This window comes from Acipenser ruthenus, chromosome 5 (genome assembly GCF_902713425.1).
Source record: "Acipenser ruthenus chromosome 5, fAciRut3.2 maternal haplotype, whole genome shotgun sequence".
Classification (NCBI taxonomy): Eukaryota; Metazoa; Chordata; class Actinopteri; order Acipenseriformes; family Acipenseridae; genus Acipenser; species Acipenser ruthenus.
In genome coordinates, this window is record NC_081193.1 from 70,040,896 (window position 1) to 70,061,180 (window position 20,285).

The following is a 20,285-nucleotide window of genomic DNA, read 5'->3' on the forward strand; positions in this document are numbered from 1 at the left end:
GCCATTCAATTAGTGCTAAAATGAATGGCACACAAATAAAAATGGGGTACAGTAATCTTGTTTAACCAATCTTATACTGAGAAAAAACAAAACAATATAACATATATTCACTACGGCCGATTTTCTGGAGTCTGTATTTCCACATAAAGCACAATGACTCTGACAAAAACGTATTTAGCCGAAACATCCTTTAGGCCATTTGATAACTTCTTGAATGTCAACTGACCTAATCAAATGTATGCTCACTAACACATTCACATTTTATTTTGACACATATGTCACTGTTCCTGTAATCCCCTTTAAAACCGTACAAATGAAGGCATTTCTCAACAAGTGCAATCAGCATGACAAAAAATATTTTTTTTTTATTTTATGTTCAGATTTCATTACCGCACACAGTTAAACTACAACATCTGGGCTCTGTTGTTATTATACAGTCCAAACTGCTTTAATCAGAAAACTCTAAGACTCGGTGTGCGAAGATCGTTATTAATTGTTATTAAACCCTTGGTTTCTTGATAGAAAAGCTATCCACAAGCATTTTTTTAAAACCACAACAAAGGCATAAGCTTTATCCCATTTAGTGAATTCTTTATGCATGCCAACTCATACCAAACTGCTACTTTTACAAAAAAAATTGCAATAATACAGTTAATTATTTCCAGTGCTTTTTGCACAATTGTTTTTTTTTATTTATTTACAACGTATACATAAACTCTCCAAGATGGGACCATGGAAAGGAAACACACACATGACTGATGTCCTGCTCAGAAATAAAGTGAACATAATCAAAAAGAAAATCTTTCTCTGTCCATATATTTATTTAAAAAAAAAAAAATTGTATTTGAATTGCAGAAAACACATTTGGTGGCTTCTTGTTGCATGGGGACATGAATGTTCTGATGTAACACCTTTTGGTTTCCATGCTCCCTCCTACCAGTCTCCTTAAGACGCTGCCTGCAACAGCTGATTAATTATAGTAGATGGCCGAATCTTTTCCCATCTTTCCCCATTTACATCTGTTCACGCCAATTCAAATATGGTGAGTAAATGAATTAGACATGCAAATTCAAGCCCAAGGCTAGTCAGAGAGATAGAGAGAGCATAGTTGAAATCCTGGGATGGGTGAGTCTTCCACCTCAGTTATTTTAATGTCATAAAAATCCTGCAAATAAGCAATTTTCTGTCATTTGCAAGTTAACTGGAAGGCTTTTATATATATATATATATATATATATATATATATATATATATATATATATATATATTTAAATTTACGGAGGTTTCGGGAGGAGGTTATGGTCTATGGAAACGACACACACACACATAGTGTGGAAAAAAGTTCACATCATTTAAAAAAAAAAAATTCTATAAGAAACAACATTATATGCAGAACAGTACAATAGCATTTACAATAATCAATTCTTGTCTCGCTAAAAAGTCCAATGCAAATTACAACAGTACTCAACATGTCCCCCAGGAGTCATTCGTATTATTTGTTTTCATTTGTTTTTTAGGGTGTTTCCTGTTTGTAGGGTCCCAGTAAATAAAAACACGGGCTTCTCCTTGGTCCAAAGTTGATGCCAAGAACGGAGCTCCTTAGTCACTTTATTAAGTCTACATACGAAAGATGTCTTTGCTGCAGACACTTTATGTTTTTCCAAAAAAAAAAAAAATCCTTTAAGCTACTGGGCATGAATGTCCATGACTTGTCCACCCATTGTTGGGTCCCCTGGATTAAGCATTGTGGGGCTAGATGCTGACATTGGCATTCCAGGGTGGGGTGGTCCACCATGCATCATCATTGCTGGGTGATGGGGGTGTCCAGGAATGTAGGAATGCATGGGAGGTCCGTGGCGCAGCTGAGCAGAATGTGGGGGCATCTGGGGAGGGTTATAGCTTGGCTGTCCCATACTCATACCCATCGGACCACTGTGAGACACATAGTCACCTGGCATGCCTTGTAGCCCTACAAGAAAATATATATGAAACATTGGTTAGATGTGGGGTTAAATACATTCTTAAGAATGCCCATGAAAACATATGTTTTAGCGAAAGGTGACTATCATATGTCCAAATAATCACACCTGCCTTTTCTTAAGAGTTGTACAGAACATAAAGACCAGACTTCTCTGACTGCTGAAAAAATGGAAGGTTGAATACCCCCTCAGTTTCTAGTCTATGGCAGCCTACAGATACAGCCTCTAGGTGGAACCATCAGTGTCTATACAATGCACCAGCTGAATTAAGAGATATGTGGAAATGTCCTTAAATATTAATTGTGCAACTACAATATATGGCCACTAGAAATCCCCAAACTATTCAAGGATAAACAAATCAAACTTGATTCTAGCCACACTATTCAATCATTTTGCCTATCTCTACTTTTCCTGTATAATACATACAGAAACAAATAAGCAGTTGTCACGATTATTATAAGAAACATATGTATTTGTATCCATTGCGTTATTTACAAAAAACAGACTGTTCTTATAGAAATCACTAACTCTGCCCAATCCATTTATAATATATTCATTTGAAGAAGAAACCATATTGAAATATAATGCACTGTGTAGCTAAGTGATATAGGGTTTAATATTTATTGATCCAAACAGGAGTAGGTCTAAATACTACCACTGTTTAGATACTGAAAATAGTGATCTTTGTGTGGCAAGGTTATGAAAAACAGAATATTTTAACAGTGCACACAATTCTCTTTAGTGTATTAAAACTGAACATTTATCAGTAAGGTATCTTGCAACAGGATATCCTTCCTTCTGTATTAATAATAGTCATTTATAGCATTGTCAGATCAGCACCAATATGATATAGTTTATTTGATATGATTTATTTTAAAAGAATAGCCATGAATTAAATAAGCGTCTGGAACACACCAACACTGATAGCACATAATTTTGTGAACTTAAATACACCCAAGTGGCTTTTCGTTTGATTCAATTGCTCTCTCTCTCTCTCTCTCTCTCTCTCTCTCTCTCTCTCTCTCTCTCTCTCTCTCTCTCTCTCTCTCTCTCTCTCTCTCTCTCTCTCTCTCTCTCTCTCTCTCTCTCTCTCTCTCTCTCTCTCTCTCTCTCTCTCTCTCTCTCTCTCTCTCTCTCTCTCTCTGTTTGTGTTGAGAATGTCTGACCAAAACACCAGTCATCATTTGTATTACTCAAAATTAAAGTTTGAGACAAAAAAAAAATAGATCTTGACCCAGTGAAAGATTAACAAACGTGTGCTTCATAATTGGAGAGTTGATTTCTTAAACAAAGGCCTACAATGGTGCCAAGGAGAACTGGGGTCACTAAGCATGCTTACTAAAGCATACCTAAGACCTTTTGCAAACAGAGGGACAAAAATCAATATGTTCATAATTATTTGTTTTGCTGTGATCACTATTGTCTGGAAATTCAAATTTAAATTGTGTAGACCCTTGGCTATTTTTTTTTTTTTTGGAGCGAAAGAAAAAAATATACAGTCAAAAAACAATAATCCTGCTTTCAAAGGGTCTCTGTCTTCTGCATGGATTGCTATGGTTTATAGGAACTGACAAGTGTATTGTTTCTGAGAACTATAAGCTCCATAATCGTCAAGGGTAGAAAGCATAACGCTCTTGTTAAGTAGGTTTCATTGGCTTTGGTTTTAAGTACTGCTGCACTGTGACTGCTACAAACACCTTCAATTCAGGTCTCGAGGCTCCTCAGCAAATAGCTGCTTAATCTAGCCTTAAGGAACATCTCTGAACTAATGAAAATTGCTTATAAAATATAAATGTACCCTCAGACCCTTAATCAAATAAGATGATAACATTTGTTGTAATAACCTATTAATTTAATTGGTCATGAAGCATATAACACATCACTTACATTTAATTGACCTAGAAACTAAAGGAACAATATTTGAATTAGCCAGGCTAGGAAATGTCCATGATGAAGCAATAAGGTTGCCGCATTCCCTAGCTTGGTGAGATTTTTGTCATTCTGATCTTTGATTCCAAATACAGCCCAATTATAGAATTCAGTGAGCAAGTGAATACAGCTAAAGCATTATAAGAGACAACAATGATGCTGAAAAAGGAGCTTTTGAAAATAGACAATAACTTGCAATCTTTTTTATATGTAATACGTGACATGGTTTAAATTCTATGGACTGCTTTGAAATCATAATATGGATTTCAATAAATAAATAAGAAAATGCATGAAAAATGCATATTTTTGCTTAAGGGTGACGATAGAAAAACAGGGATATTCTTGCAGAGCTTGCTTCACAAGGCCTTCTACTGAAGCTGAATTAATGATCTCTATTTTTGTATACTGAATAAGTCAAATCCATTTGTCACACTGCTAGTGATGGCATATTTAATTTGGATATAGTCAATTAGCCTGGGCTAAGCTCCCTACCCCGCTGCGCACACCTTTATTTGGCATTACTTTGTTTTCTCCCCTTTTGCCATAAGTAATCCTATTATGATGGACGGACAAAATGGGAATAAAGTAAAGATCTATAGGTCCATTCAATACATTTCAAATTACGGCAGATATGTTTGAATGTATGCTGGTATTTATTTTGCCTATAAACAGTCTCTGTTTTTCTTTTTGCTGGTGTCTCCTAGGTTAGTGTATTAATGTAACTCATGCATCAACTGTGGTAAAACAGATTTATGACACTTTGGGGACATGCTCTTTCCTCTCCTTGCACTGCTGCAGACTGCTTACATTTTGCCAATCAGTCTGTTGCTATAGTAACCCCCCCTCTTCTTCCAACCCTCCCCCTCTGCCCCCCACCCTCCCCTGGCTGCTTCTTGTTTTGTCATTTGGTCAGTAATATGCAATAGTAAAACACAGAGTAACTGTACTTGGCAATGGCTCTGTAACTCTAAGCTTAAATAATGTTCTCACCTGAAAAGGAGGAAGAAAAAATAGGAAAAATGGAAAATAAGGAAGAGTGAACAAGCATGAAGCCATGGGCAGGAAGAACATATAGAATTATACCAAAAAACTAAATAAAATATGCACCCCGTGGTAGTAGTTGTAGTAGTAATAATAACACAGTAACAAAGACCCTGTTTGTACTTACTTCCCCCTTGCTTTGCGTTTGGTTAACTAGGTGAAGGTTACATGTAGTGCCATTGCCCCTCCATGCCCATATTCATGCCCATTCCACTCATAGGTCCTAAAAGGGAGATAAAAAATCAAGAAGATGCCAGAAGATGAGCAAACAGCCAAAAGAGCCAAAAGAAAAAAAAGTGAAGAAGATACAGGAGGTAAACCTCTGTATTCCCCTTCAGAACAAGAGGCCAGATAGGTTAGCCCTCCACAATTACCAAGTCCAAAGAAGACAGGCAAGGCAAGGCAAAGCATGACAGTAAGTGCAGTGCAAGATTAAGTGAACTACCTGTGTGGGTGAAGACACAGCCCTATGCAGTAAGATTAAGGGAGGCAGGGGATTATAAATAAGATGTTTTCTTACCAGGTGGTCTAATTCCCATGTGCTGCTGGCCATCCATGACAAAACCTCCCATCGGCTGTCCGTCTGGATTGTAGGGTGCTCCTTGACTTACTGGAATAGGGAATGCGACAACGGTTAGATAATTGACTCATTAAAATTCAACATCAATTAATCTTTTAACAAACAGCATGTCTAGATCACAGCCCCCACATGCTACTGAAAAAGATGGTTCAATTATTATATTCCATAATGCTCAATTGTAGACTCTGAGGTGAAAACATGAGAAACAGTATCAAGCAGACAAAGTCTTTATCTCTGTTACCACATGCCCAATACAGTGACTTCTCCCACATGAAAACAAATAAAGCATTCTTCAGTACTGACAATAAATAAATAAATAATACAGTCCCCCTATTAATTGCATCAATACACATATTCATGCATTCTATAATAATGTAGCCTATACAGTAGTATAATATTGTATTTTTTTCATATATGCTGTTTTCCCTGAAAATAACTAGTCATGCTAAAACTCTGCTTAAGGCAAAAAGCTCAGAAGAGCAGAATCAGATTTCTATGTGCATCATGTGATTGCAAAAAACAACCTAAGGTCATTAAAACAGCATCATGTTACCGTTTACAAGTTGCATACAGTTATACAGGTTCCAGATACCCAGTGTATCGCATTAGTATAAAGCCAGTATGTCCACTAACCTCAAAAAATGTCAGCAAAAAAAAACAAAACTATTACTTACTTGCAATCCAGGTTTTAGCCATCCAATAAAAAAAAAAAAAAAAACTTCAGAAATAAGCTGCTTTGGGTTATTGAAGCACACCAGCTCTACCTCAGTGAGTGCCTTTGAACTTTACTGAGTCCCAAAAGCAACGCTGACCCCTGTGCCCTTATGACAGGTAATAAAGTTTACAGCAATTCCACACCAAGCCATGCACCAGGGAGTGAGTGGTCATAGTAGCAGAGAGTAAAAGCTGGGAAGGAAAACTCATAAAAGTCGCATTCATGTTTTTTGTTGTTGTTGTTTTGCTTTGTTTTTGGTTTAAAAAAAATGAAACAAATAGCTCAGCTTAGCTGAGTTTAAATTCAGTTATTGGTTCTTTATTTAAAACACTTTACTTAAAAAGTTAAAATGATTAGTGTTGTTATTTATTTATTTTATTTTATTTTAGTTGTCAGTCACTCCCAGCCTCCATTGGCAGTGTATTTACCAGGTAAAAAAGGACTTCCCGGTAAATGGCTTGATGATGGTTTTCGCCTGCGAGACTTGAATACAGTTACTATTGGGGACTTGCCTGCTCGATTGGACTGGTCTATCATGGGTTGAACTATTCTTCTCCTTGCATTAATGAACCTGAAAAAAAATGAAAAAACAAAAGAAAATGGTGTCATTTATTATTTATGTATATATAAATGTATCAGGGTCTCATTTACAAGGAAAAAAACATATTTATAGCTTCTTCTCTCCCTAAAACTCCACCACCTTCCTCCTATTACCATTAGGCTATTCTGGTCTTGCTAAGCCTAAAAACCTCTAAAACAATTCTGCAACCTCTTGTGACCTTTGGTAGTGCAAGCTCAGGGTTTCTGACTTGATTTATGTCCTCCAGCTTTTACCACAGTTGGATATTTCCATTTCATCTTTTGAAGGGGGAATTAGTAGACTTTTCAGGAAACAATAGCCATGCTACTCTTTTCAGGCTAAAAAGGGGGAGGGAAGGTGGGAGCAGAGGGGGAAATGGTACGGACGGACAAAGAAAGATGTTCATATGGGCATCTGCTGGCTTGCCTAATTAGTGAAGTATCTATCTTTTGTCTAGTGTTTACATTACAGTTATACCAGCCCTCTTCTTTCCCCCTTTCTTTTCAATCCTTTCTCTATTTTAATGTCCAGTTACAAAAAAAAAAATGGACACCATCAAATGAGGGAATGTCTGGAGTTTTATCACCACCAGCTCATACTGCTGGGGGAGTTCACAGCAAAGCATTCCTTTTATTGCTTTCTTGTTTTTTTTTACTCTATGTAAGTCTGAGGTCAACTGGAGGTCAGTGCTGTATAGCTCATGACCTCCCCAGTTTGGATTTTATTGTGGAACCAGCCAGGCCTACGAAATGGAATCAGAAATCTTCTAGGGGAATCTTTAACATATCTGAGACCAGATGCACCACCGAAAACAAAGGACAAGTTATGCACAATAAAAAAAGGCTTTGGTGATATATAGGGTTGCACTCTGTTCTGTGGGTCAAGCACACACCACATAACTGAGAGTTCAGAAGATGGTCAAAGGGAGCAGAAACTCATGCAAACAACCAAAGCTGCATCCTTCATTAGGGGTAAAAGTTCACCTTTTCCTGACCTTTCTCGCTCAAGGATCATGTTTATGCTCTGTTCGGTTTCTTCGTCTCTTTGACACAATAAGCTGTACTATTCTGCAGACTGTTGAAATAGGGTACTATTTTCAAAGAATTGCCGCATTTCTCTTTTTCAGCCACTATTCTTTAAAATGCATTGTTACTTTTTCACAATTTATTAAAACATTTTCCTATTCTTAACTGGAAATGACTGCAATCTTGCTCGCCGAACTGGGCGGTTAATGCTCCATCCTCATTATACGCACAGGTGTACTGCAAATGTGAATAGGCAATTAAAATGAAAAATCTATTTTTTCATTAACTGCCTTTGTTGCGTGACCAATTAGAGAATAATTTAGTAACTATCACTGGAAAGATCTGGATTGAAGATAACAAAGGTTATTTTCACTGTGCCCATCTAAATGCATATGAAGCATCTAATCTCGCAAGCACAGTTCATCAGTGCAAACTCACAATCCAGCCCCCCACATATGCAGAATATAAAACACACACATATACAGTAAATGCAAACACTCCCAAGACATACTAGGCTTTCCTACATTCCTCTCATTGCAGGATACCTTTGAAAGTTGAGGTTTCCTGTGGACTAAACACTTCTTTCTGTACCTGCACTTGTGGAGAATTTTCAGCAAACATCAATACAGTACAGCTACTCACTTTAATTCTAACTTTTGAACCATTGTCAACACCTTCTCTAAAGAGGTGGTAACCAAAGTTTAAAAAAAAACAAATATATATATATATATATATATATATATATATATATATATATATATATATATATATATATATATATATCTTTATAGCTTTATTAAATATATTACTGGTCCCACTTTGATTGTCTCAGAATCTTTTGGTTCTTCACTTAGAAAACAATACTACAGATAAGATAGTCCATTGCAATGAGTTAGAACTTCTTTTCATCTATAGTGTGGTCTGATATCTGCATATTCCATTCTGAAGTATAAAATACAATCAAAGAATCAAAATCACCACCTTCAACCAAAAAAAAAAGGAGACCAGTGATAATATAACTAGTGCAAATAAGAACATTGATTTTAAAGCCTTCATTACCACTCCTTTAAGTTTGTCTCATTGACAACTGATACCACAAAATATTTAGACTCCAGGCATTTAAAATGTACAAAGCACAATAATAATCTGAAGCAGCTCCCCAACTTGCCTAGCATTCGCCTAGTCATTTGAACTATGCAGTCAATCAAAGCTTTCAATGATAGTGAATGCAAATCGGCTCCACTAGCTGAGCATGAGCACTTTATTGATCTGTTTCTCAGCCTAGCCTATATATACTTATTCTACAATTCAACCACATGTTGACATGCATGTAGGGAGAATTTATAAACAACAGCATCTTCTCTCTGTTCAAAGTAATAAAATGTCATTTTTGCTCCTCCCCCTACAGTGTCAATCTGAGGTCATCTCCTAAACCCTGTATCTGTTTAAATAAACTGGTCCAGCTGTTTGCTGTGAAAATTCCATTTACACCCCCCACACCTCCCGCCTCCCCTCACTCCCTGCTTCACCATTTTAATCAGCTCAAACTAAACCATCTGCATGGGTATGAGTGGCCAGCAGGACTGTACTGTACACTGATACACCACATACATGGTTAACTACCATACGAGTCACAAAGCCTGTCTAGAGAAAGGCTAGAGTTTATGATCACAGCGACCCTTGTTTTATAAATAAAAAAGAATTTAGTATTGGTGCAATAGTGAAGTCTTGTTACTTCTTTGCATTTTCTTCAAGTGGGTAGGATTTCAAGTGGGTTACAATTAAGATGTAAGTAATTGCGTTGCATATTCTGACAGTAATGTTTACAGTATTGAATGATATGTGGATAATATAGTCATAGAAAATAGTAACAGAAAGCTGTGTAAAACAACACATTTGGAACTGGTAATTCTTTGCTGTAGCCATACTGTTTGGCAATGATGATTTCTTAATAAAGACTCAGAAATGCTTTTGTACGGTGTAGCCAATTTACATCAAGGTTTTTTTTGTTTAGTTTTTTTTTTTTTTTTTTTTTACTGTACCACACGTTTAAACAATCAGGAGGAAATTACAAGGAAGAAAAGCTGACGATGTTTGGAGTAAGCTACAGAGACCATTATGAACTTTCAGAGGTTCCTTTATTTAGTTGTTTTTGACAAAGGTTACTTAAACAGTGGGGAAAATTAAAGACTTTTAAAAGTGCCACGTGTTCATTAAAATTGTTAAGCTTTGCACAGCAGTTTTAAGCAAAATACCACATTTCAATGTATTCTCCTCTCTAAATAGTTTAAATATATAAGCAAGTAAATGGCCTTGCCTTACATTTCTAGCACCTGTCCTATTCTTTTGATACATCAAGACTGTTATCTCTCTGTCAGAACTGATCATAATCAATTTTCTCTAATCCTGAAACACAATATGGACGTCACCTTTAACATTTTCTTGTATATCTTGATACCTAAAGAAAACAGTGAAATCAAAAGGGGATTTTGGTAAAAACAACAAAGGGCCACCCAAATCCCTTTGGCTGCATTAAGAACTGTTTTTTCACAGTGGGAGGCCATTACCTCTCAACCCCCCATAGTTCAAGTCACCAAACCAAGTCAAACATTCCCATTAAAAGATGTATGAACTTCCTCTAAAGTTAACTTTACAGAGTTACTAGATCATCTAGGGGCCTCTGCAACACTCTGTAAAAACAAGCCGCATTGCTCATAATGATCCAATGACCTTTGTATCTCCTTAATGAATATACAGCCTGTCATTCAACACTTTTGTCTTCAGACTCTTGTCCTATACAAACCACTTGCCAATGGTTACAACTGAAATCTCAAAAAAAATGTATTTTGTTTGAAAATAATTAAATAATAATAAATACACTTTAACCCTTACAGTGAACAGGCTGGCTGTAGGGGTGATATCAGGCCAGAAAGGAACACACAGACAGGCAGTACTGGCGGGTGAAACTGAGACACTGCGGCGCTCAGTGTTTTATTAAACACACAAAGAAATAAAAGATTTAAACAAAAACAGCACACGGCACTTTAGGCCAAAATAAATACACAAACAAAACGTACTAACACTAAACGAAACTCACAAACGGGACAAACACTAAACAAACAAGTATCGCGCTGATCTAATTCAGCACGTGTGGCAATTGTAATTGTATTATTATTTTAAAGCTTACTCCCGACTTTCTCTCCCGTTCTCTCGCCTTGAACACTCACCGAGTGATTGAAACACTGCATCTTTTATGCAGGTGTACCGAGACTCGATTGCTAATCAATCATTCAATTTGGAATCTCGGTACATCTGCACGTGAACTAATTTGTGCACTTCCCTGTGCTCACATACAAATACCCCTTTTAATCTGCACGTGAAGAGATTGTGCCATCCTCGTGTCTAAATACAATTATATATTTTAAATCACTCGTGCTACACAGACCCATTTATATCCTGTGCACCAATACCTATACACCAACATTAACACACACACACGCAACATAACACACGAAATACACACAGGGGCAGGGCACACTATCACAGTCCCATTTACCAAAATATATGTAAAACATATTTTTGTCCTGTTCTCATGTATACTCAATAAAGGAGTTATTTTTTTAATTGTATAACTTAATTTCACATTCACATCAGCTCGACAAAAATAATTCAGGATGAAAGGGTTCAAATATAAATAAATAACTCATTTTCATTATGGCATATTATCCACAGCTGAACAAATCAGATTGAGTGTTGCTTGCTTGCTACATTTACTGAAATGAGGCCTTAAAGTACAGTACTTATGAATATAAAAAAAATAAGTTACTGTAGTTCAGTCAATTCATATGAAGTCATGTTTGGCAAATATTACTCCGTTTAGTTCTCCTCTTCAAGATGAAGACAGACCAGGGCTGCAATACATCATCTGTAAAAGCTGGAAAGAGGGCACAGGCACTGCTCTCTGCCCACTTCAGAAACATAATATTGGAAATTTCTCAAAGAGCAGCAATGCCTTCAGTCATAGAAGTCAGTAAGTTTTTCATTAGGCTCAATTTTACCCCCTTTGTCGGAAGTGGAACATTTGTCAAAGAGTCTGGCTGTGTACAAGGCTCTGCAAAGTATAACACATTCAAAAAGTAAACGCCTGGATGACCGTCCACTATGTACACACACACATAAATTACACTACACACATGCAGTGTGCGTCCAAATAGGCCACTGATTGGAAGGCAAACAAAATTAATCTAGAGCTTGATTAACGCAATTGGGCTGCTGTGTAGTTTTTTTTGTTACATTTTCTGCTTCTTCTGGATCATTTGAGATTCAAGTCACCAACGTTTTTTTTTTCTTTTTCTATTTGGCACAGGGTTTTCAAAACTATGTAACCTTCATCTGTACAGTACAAGTAAGACACAGGCCCCAGTGCACAGCATCTTTTTAACGTAGCCAAATTGCTTAGTATTGGATAAGTGAAGATAAACACAGACTTTGGGCAGACACCAGCAACCGGATAAATGTTATTCTACACTGTACACCAGAATAGGCATATTCAAATATGGCATTTGTTTTTGGCTTTGACCAAATTTGGAAGCCAAAGCTTAGACACCTTTGAGGCCCTTCACTGTATACAGACTTACAGGCCTGTATAAAGATTACTGAATGGCAGAATAGCCCACTTTTGGCATATTATTATATACAATACTTGAACAGTTTCTCTTTTCATCCTAGTTTATAATCATAATTAGTGTTTCCATCAAGTTAATGGATGACATGAATATAGTGCTTCTAAGCTTAATTCCCCATGAAGTCAACAGTTTGACAATACTATTTTTGATCCTCCATGAAGAAAAAGGTTCTCCACGAAGAAAAATGTAATTTAATAGAAACAATCCTACTTTGGTAATTGTCAAGGTAATTTGGTCAGCTTTATTTTAAAGTGCCACACTGCTTGAATAGGGTGAACAGATAACTAACAGAATGGCCTGTTACAACTCTCTTTTCATTATGCAATATTTTTCCTGAAGTACCAAGACCCCATAAATCAAATGCACTTATGTATAAACGTATACAATTAACAAGCAGCCTCCTCTTAATTTAAGAATAGTACTGTTCTATCAAGAGCACCACAAAAATCGCGTACTCACGTTCAAGAAATTCTACTTTTATGTCGGTATCCTAATCCTTGATTAATCCACAAGAAGTACTTAAGAAATGTAAAGACTGGAACCCTTCTCAGAATTTTTGTTATGTGCCTCTGGCTCTACTCTTTTTTTTTTTTTTTCCAAAGCTCACAAAAATGGCGTCCGTTTTATGCAGCAAGTTTATGAAGTAAGCGAGAGACGGGGTCGCCACAGGCCCAGGTCTCTGCAGCTCTGAATGGTGAAGGAACACCACACTGCTGCTCAGATGTTGTTGACACAATATAGGTGGAGATCAGGTCTGTGCAAGCATTAAATACCAGAGAGGCAAACTGTGTGCAAACACTCCAGAAAACGTGGACAAGAACGGACCAAACCCAGGCTTGTAAAACGAACTATAAGCTATTAATGGATTTTCGTGAATGTTCTTTTTTTAAAAATAAAATGCTAAATTTCTTGAACACAAAAGCTGTCTCATTGTTCTTTGTATCAATATCCCTATTGTTCCCCATATCCCCAGGGCTGGGGTGTATTTTGTCTAAAAAATATATATGATTTAGAGGGATATGAATGGGTGCTACAGGGCAAGTTAAACTCAAAGTGACTCCAAAACACACCTTTCAGACATCTGAGATCTGCTGTGGACAATGAACAACAAAAAAATTAACTTGTGTCAAAGCACCCAAATAACCTAATTAATGATTTATTTATTTATTTCTTTATTCTCATAAAATGACAGACACTAAAAGCAGGTAAATGAAATCAAAATGTAATTTTACTTTCCAAATTGTATGCAATCAACTTTAATGCCTTACTATTTTCAAGACTCTACTTTGCAAATAGAATATGCAGTCAAAAAGACAACCTAATTAAATCTCCAGTGATTGATGTTTGTGTTGTTCTCCATTCCTTTCTGGATTTAGACTAACAAGTACAGAAACGGAAACACACTTAGCTGAGAATTATCTGAAGTAGCCAACCACACTCATAAAACTGCTCTTCCTGCTTTTCAGACATATTGCCTTATTGACAAAGCAATCTGGTGTTGATGTTTAAACACCATCTTTTAGAGTATTATTAAAAAAGGATGGACAATACGTAAAACCCGATGAACCCCAATTGATTTTATATCAGAAAAGTCGGAATTACGTAATCTACAATCTTGTCTTGTGCGTCTTTTTTGGAAAGCTCTTTGAGGAACGGAAAATAGTACGGGATAATAGTGAAGCTGCACAGCTTTTAGCTGTCTGCGTCTGACGCATCGCATTCAACTGCAACAGAAGTACTGTATGAACCAGGCTTCAATAAACTTTTCCACGATTCTGAAACAAACAGCATGTTGTAAAGAAAGCCTCTGTAAGCTGGTAAACTTTTGTTCTCTGATGCATTTGTTCTTCTGTCTTTACAGAAAACAGTTCACTCACATTTTTTTTTAGCTGTCACTGATTTACATGCTTGCTCGCTCTCCTATCTCATTTGCTGACCTATAGCTACACGTAAATGCTGTGTGCATCAACCAAACAATTTACAGATACTCACAGATTTGTATTTTGAGTGCATGACATACTGCATTTTTAAAAGAAATAAAGGAAGCGCCTAATCAAGTGTTTTTACATCCATTTCCAAGATTTCACAGACTTTTTTTCAAATTCACGATTTTCACAATTTCCGTGACCTCTGTGACAAAATCGTAGCCTTAGCTATACCTAATAGGAGTGAACTGAGATTTTTTTTTTTTTTTCGAACAAACAGAAAAGATTCTCTGATGTGATTCCAAGGCCAGCCCACTCCATGAGCCAAATCCAATGATGTGTTTTGAAGAATTAAATTTTTATCTGGAGCAGCAGCAGTGATCAACGAAACCTCAGCTGCTACATAATTACTTGGATTAGAGATCTGTAATATTTAGATGAGAACACAGTGCTATGATAACTGCATCGCAAGGTTTTGTTTTGCTGCTGTATGTGGGAATATTAAATCGTACTGTACTTAGTTTGGAAGAACAGATTATTTCAGGTGCCAGAACTGGCAGCAGTGTGTAAAATAAAACTGTAACATTTTAATTGGGAGGAGTGTTTTGTTTTTGCATAACCATTGATTCAGTTGTTCTGTTCTGTGTTTGTAGCAATACAAAATCAATAGAAAAAAATTAACATTTTTTTTTAGTAAAGGTGTTGAAAAATCTTGACACAAGTGGCTCTGGGTGTGATCGTTATTGTCATGACTGCCACATTGTATTCATGTGATTTCTGCTGAACAGGGGAAAAAAAGAAACTGACCTTCTCAATGAACATGATCAAAGACAAACACCACCACACTAAATTAATAATTCCAGAACTATAAACAATTAATACACTGGACTTTGCTACCATGTAGTAAATCTACACCCCTTTTAATAAAACTATGTATACTTCGGGCTATTTGCACTCTGAAAAAAAAACAAAACTACAGTGAGCATCAACTGCTGCCAACCTCATTAACTGATTTGTTTCCCTGTAAATACTTGATAGCTGAAGCCAAATAAAAGATGTATGTATACAGCGCAAAACCTTTTTATCAAGTGTGATTAGATACAAGCGGCGATACAATTCAGTTCACACTTTTCAATAACTGGTTCTTTTCTTTGACAGGGACATAACCTGAAACAAGTACCTGGGAGCAGTTTGCCAGTTCAAAGATTCAGTGAAATCAAATTTCATGCTAGACTCCCCCTTCATTCCCATCATTCCATGCTCCTTTTACTCATCGCCTCTGAAAAGCTGACCAGCAGGCCCCACCCCAAGCAGGCCAACTACTAGGCTACACAACATACGTTTGTGATTTTTTATACACATTTCATGTATTCCCACACGCTGTGTTGCTCCCAATAATTTATGAGTAATCTGCACCCAGTCTACTCTTTAGCATTTTTATTTAATCTCAGCAGCAGTAATTTACAGGGCCTCATCATTAATAATACAAAATGTACATGTGTGTTAACAAGTTTGGGAGACTGGAGAAAGGATCTGGGCTGTGCTGAGTTTTTTTTAGGAAACAGTTACATAGCAAGCACCCTAAATAAATTAATATATCCAGAATTTTTAAATGATTTGTGTGTTATTCCGTCAAGCAACAAAGAGTTGGGCAGGCAGCTGCAATTTTAAGAGACACAAAACCTCAAATAACAAAATGAAAAAATGGAACATGTTTTACTATATGTTTAAACAAAGAAGCCTGGTGTCAGGTATGGATTAAACACCTGTAAAAAAAAATTAATTATGATTTCATTGATTCAGGGAAGCCTCTCGCAGGTCAATGGCATCACAGAGTTTACAGGAAGTTTGGTAGCAGAAAGTCAATTAAGTTATGTGACTACATCACTGAAGCTTATGGAAATGCCTTAGGCAATATCAACTATCTTTCAGTAATATAATAATAAGCTTTTTGTCTTCAGTGTAGAAAATAATGGGTTGGTTCTCTTTTGGTTTTATTATGAGGAACAACTGAAATTTTTTTGCATTGCTTAGGGTCGCCAAGGAGGCACCAGTTTTAGTGATTCTGCTATAAATCCACACTGGATTGTAGCTGTAAATGTGTTATTTCTGGAAGAAAAAAAACAAACAAAAAAACACACACACGCAAAAAAACTATAGGCACAAATATCCCTGCATGAAGGTTTAATAGCTAATACCCCCTAGATTATACTGTATAGTCATTGCTACCATATCACTGTAGGCTTGTGGTGCCTTGATCTGCTTCACACTGAAGCATTGAAATATTTTAAAAAAGAGTGATAATATGGCTCGTTACATACTGACTTCAGACCCCTGTCTAACACAGCTGAAAAATTGCTCCCATGGGTTGTTGTAAGGTCATAGAAATTGATAACCCCAACAAGCTTCCCTTATGTCAGTCTGCCTGTGTCCAACAGATAGTGCACTTTGTAAATTAATCCTCCAAAGGCAAATATATTGTAAGCAGCTAGTCATCTCCAAGGTACTAAATTGAACAATACAGTGTTGACAGAAATTACATTTTCTGTAATGGGGTTTAATATATCTGAAATCTGTCCCATTGGCCCCTAGTCTCTATATCCGAGCAGGGTTTGTTAATGCAAGTGATGCATATATCAAGGCCCAGTTTATTCGCCAAAATGGATTAGGCTGTGTAATCAGAGCCTTAGCAATATTAATCTCTGACACTTATTGAATGAAAAATCTCAACACTGGGAACCTTCTACCGGAGTTTCGGCGTGCTTTGAAAATGTTCCGCTATTTCATATCAAAGAGTGGAGTTTCCCACAGTAAACATTTATCTGCAGTATTTGGGCAATTAATTAGATACACTCAGTTATATCTGGTGTTGGGTTTCAATATCCTTTTCCGATAAGGTAGTCAGTGGCATAAGTATTTGGAACTTTACTGTATTACAGTGTCACACCATATAACTACGGGTCTAGCGAAATCGCGATTTTGCGGAAATTGGGAAATTGAGGGGTCACCGCGAAATTCACCGCTTTTAGGGGCGAATGCATACCGGACAAGTACGGAGAGAGACAAAATAAAGAAACCTTGTTTAAATGAACTACTGCACAGCGCAAGCAACACAAACTACGTATCTTTCTTCTGTAGATAGGCTTTTTTTTTATTCCTTCGCCGTCCTGTGTGTATTGCACTTGGGCAAAAAAAAAAAAGTCCTTAGACAAATAACATTTAAAAAAAATAAATAAATACTCCAAAGCGGTTAACGGTATTGTTTACTGTTCAAATGACAACAATGTTTTAATCAGCCTATCAGTGCGTCTGTACTGGCTTTTCTGTGACCTGTACTGTACACTAGGGGGTGGGGCAAAGTCAGTGCTGCATTGTTTTGATTTAGGTTGCTAAAATCTAGTTTTCAGCATTGGAGGTAAAATACCAGAAATGGACACAGAGTAAAAAAATTAAAAACCTAAAGAAACTGCAGATGGAGGTAATTGTAATGTGTCTTTGGAGAAAATACAATCGATCACTATTTAGCTTCAGAATCACACATTAAACGAAAGACTACTACAGAGGCTGCTGAACAGAATGTAAAATAAACAGCTTTCAGAAAACAAACTGGAAAGTCAACGCAGACAGAAAGTATTCCTGTCGGTTGTAGCCAAGTTAAATCAGTACTACAGGTACGATCTAGCACAGCCACCTCGCTTCAAACAACCTGCTTACTTTTTAAACACAGTTAGAATTTTAGACCCGAATAGGCACGTTTACTTTGTTTTGACTCAATACTAAGAAAATTCATTATTGGATGGGACAAATAACATGACAACGAACGTGCTGCATATATTGCTTTTATTAAAGTATGCCAGATGCCCTTGGGTAACTGAGTTTTGGAACTGTTTCTAATCGATTTCCACATCTGTATAACATGGCAAAGTTTGCCTTACACCTCCTGCCAATTCAGTGGATGCAGAACGTGCAATCTCAATGTATGGGCAAGTCCACACCAGACAGAGATTGTCCGCAGCAACTGCTGGGGGATGTTGCATGCTTGCCTTTAACAAATGACAGCACTCTGTTTTAGTAAGGAAGCAAGTACCACTATTTTTAGGCTTTTATAGTGCTCTGTAATATTGTCTACTTTGGTCCGCGAAATGTCTGCAAAATCCTAATTGTATTCCATAACCTACCCGCGATAAATATGTACATTTACCGCGATTTAAGTAGACCCCTACATAAAACAAAACATGCCTTCTTAGGTTTTATGCCTTGTTAGGAGGTTGTATAATTTCTTTTCAAGTGATCATTTTAACAGGCAAGGTAATGAAACAGCGCTTTTATTTCAATGGAGGGAGGAGGTGTGTGTGTGTGTGGAGGGGAGTTGGGGTAATTAGATGGGAATTCATATTAGTGTATATAAACTTATATCCCCTCTAGAATAACTGATTTCAAGTGAGAGCTGACAGTAAATGAGGGTGTGTTGTATTCATTCAAATCATTAGCTGCAGGTTGCCAGAGGCTGGCATATTGATTGCATGTAAACACAAAAGCCAAATTACTTACCAGTTGTTCACTTGTAGTATAGTGAGACCTGTGTCTTGTGCCAGCTGCTTTTTCTGTTCTTCTGAGGGGTAAGGGTGCTGAAAGATAAGGGAATAAAAACATGTGAGAAATTTGCTAAGAGAAAATATTAGTATGAAATATCTCAGCAATGCAGAAGTCTCAATGCAGTCATTAATTAGTGTGAAAGCCGAGGTGTTTCTCTTTCCCAGAATCATTAATGGAATATAAAATCATGTAATTAATGGCAGCAAAAGGCAAGCCAATTATAAAGTTAAATGAAGTGTAGAAACAGCTACATTAATTACTGGCTGTACAATCTCACTCAAATGTATTCTAGACACACTCATTTCTTAGCTGCAAAGGTTGGAATGCATGATGGAAAAGTGATATCTAATATTGGTTAGAGAATGGAATGCGGAAGATAAGTTTAAAACATTCCACTGTCTTGCAATGCTACCTAGCGAATAATTCCACAATTATAATATTAGGTGCATTTTTACAATGTAATAGATTAGTTAAACCTGCATACTGTAGCTTTCATGTCACCATTTTCAGAATTAGTTACACAGAAAATTTATTTCTTAACCCCCCAACACAGTCCACCAAATTTTGAAAAAAATATATATTTAGACATTAATATAGGACTAGTGGTCCCTTTTAGAGAACTTGTCGTGAAGTGAATAACAAGAAAATTGAGCTCTATTAATGCCATTTGTATTGTGAAAACTACCGATTCCTGCAAAGTAGTTTTCACAGAAAGTTTACAATCGAATATCATAAAAGAGAGCTGAGAACCTAAGCAAGTGAGCAGTTTCAACTTGGAAAAAATTCAAAGAGGGTTTGCAGAATTAAAGGACTGTTTATTTGCATTGTTTGCAGCTGTTTTTATAGTATACCACATCAACACAATAAACTGCTTCATGGTGACAATTTTCATCCACGCTCTTCAAGAAATGGGTCAGTGGTCAACCCTTTGCTGTTTTTCAGTGTCTCAGATCCAGCACTATAAAACCATTACCTCCTAAACCATCACTAGATTAAGCTGCAAGAACATAAAACTCAGGAAACTGAATCACCTCCCAAGTTGGCAGCTTAATCTTGAATGCAACTAGACTGTATTTTATGGTTAACCTGCAAAGCTTTCAACTGTGATACTTTGTGAAATTAGACATGGTACCAAAATAAAAATTAACACTGATATTGTATATTCTTTTTTTTGCAATAAATCAACAATATATACATATAGAGATATATACCTAGACCACCATCAGAAAT

At 36.6% G+C, this 20,285-nt stretch overlaps 1 protein-coding gene across 4 annotated transcripts in view; it reads right to left on the reverse strand.

Annotated features, from left to right (window-relative positions):
• Positions 1–339: 339 nt before the first annotated feature.
• The window catches only part of LOC117402978 (homeobox protein Meis1), a 71,632-nt gene continuing 51,686 nt past the window's right edge, over positions 340–20,285 (reverse strand). The window contains exons 9-13 of one of the 4 annotated variants that reach the window (XM_059024424.1): positions 19,011–19,087; positions 6,673–6,815; positions 5,470–5,559; positions 5,077–5,172; positions 1,830–1,969 (exon numbers count right to left, since the gene is read on the reverse strand). In XM_059024424.1, the coding sequence (XP_058880407.1) occupies positions 5,114–5,172; positions 5,470–5,559; positions 6,673–6,815; positions 19,011–19,087 (369 nt within the window). In that variant the 3' untranslated portion in view covers positions 1,830–1,969; positions 5,077–5,113. Of the gene's footprint in view, positions 1,970–5,076; positions 5,173–5,469; positions 5,560–6,672; positions 6,816–19,010; positions 19,088–20,285 lie in introns of all 4 variants that reach the window. The other 3 variants (XM_034004740.3, XM_059024423.1, XM_034004739.3) reach the window with 3 other exon arrangements.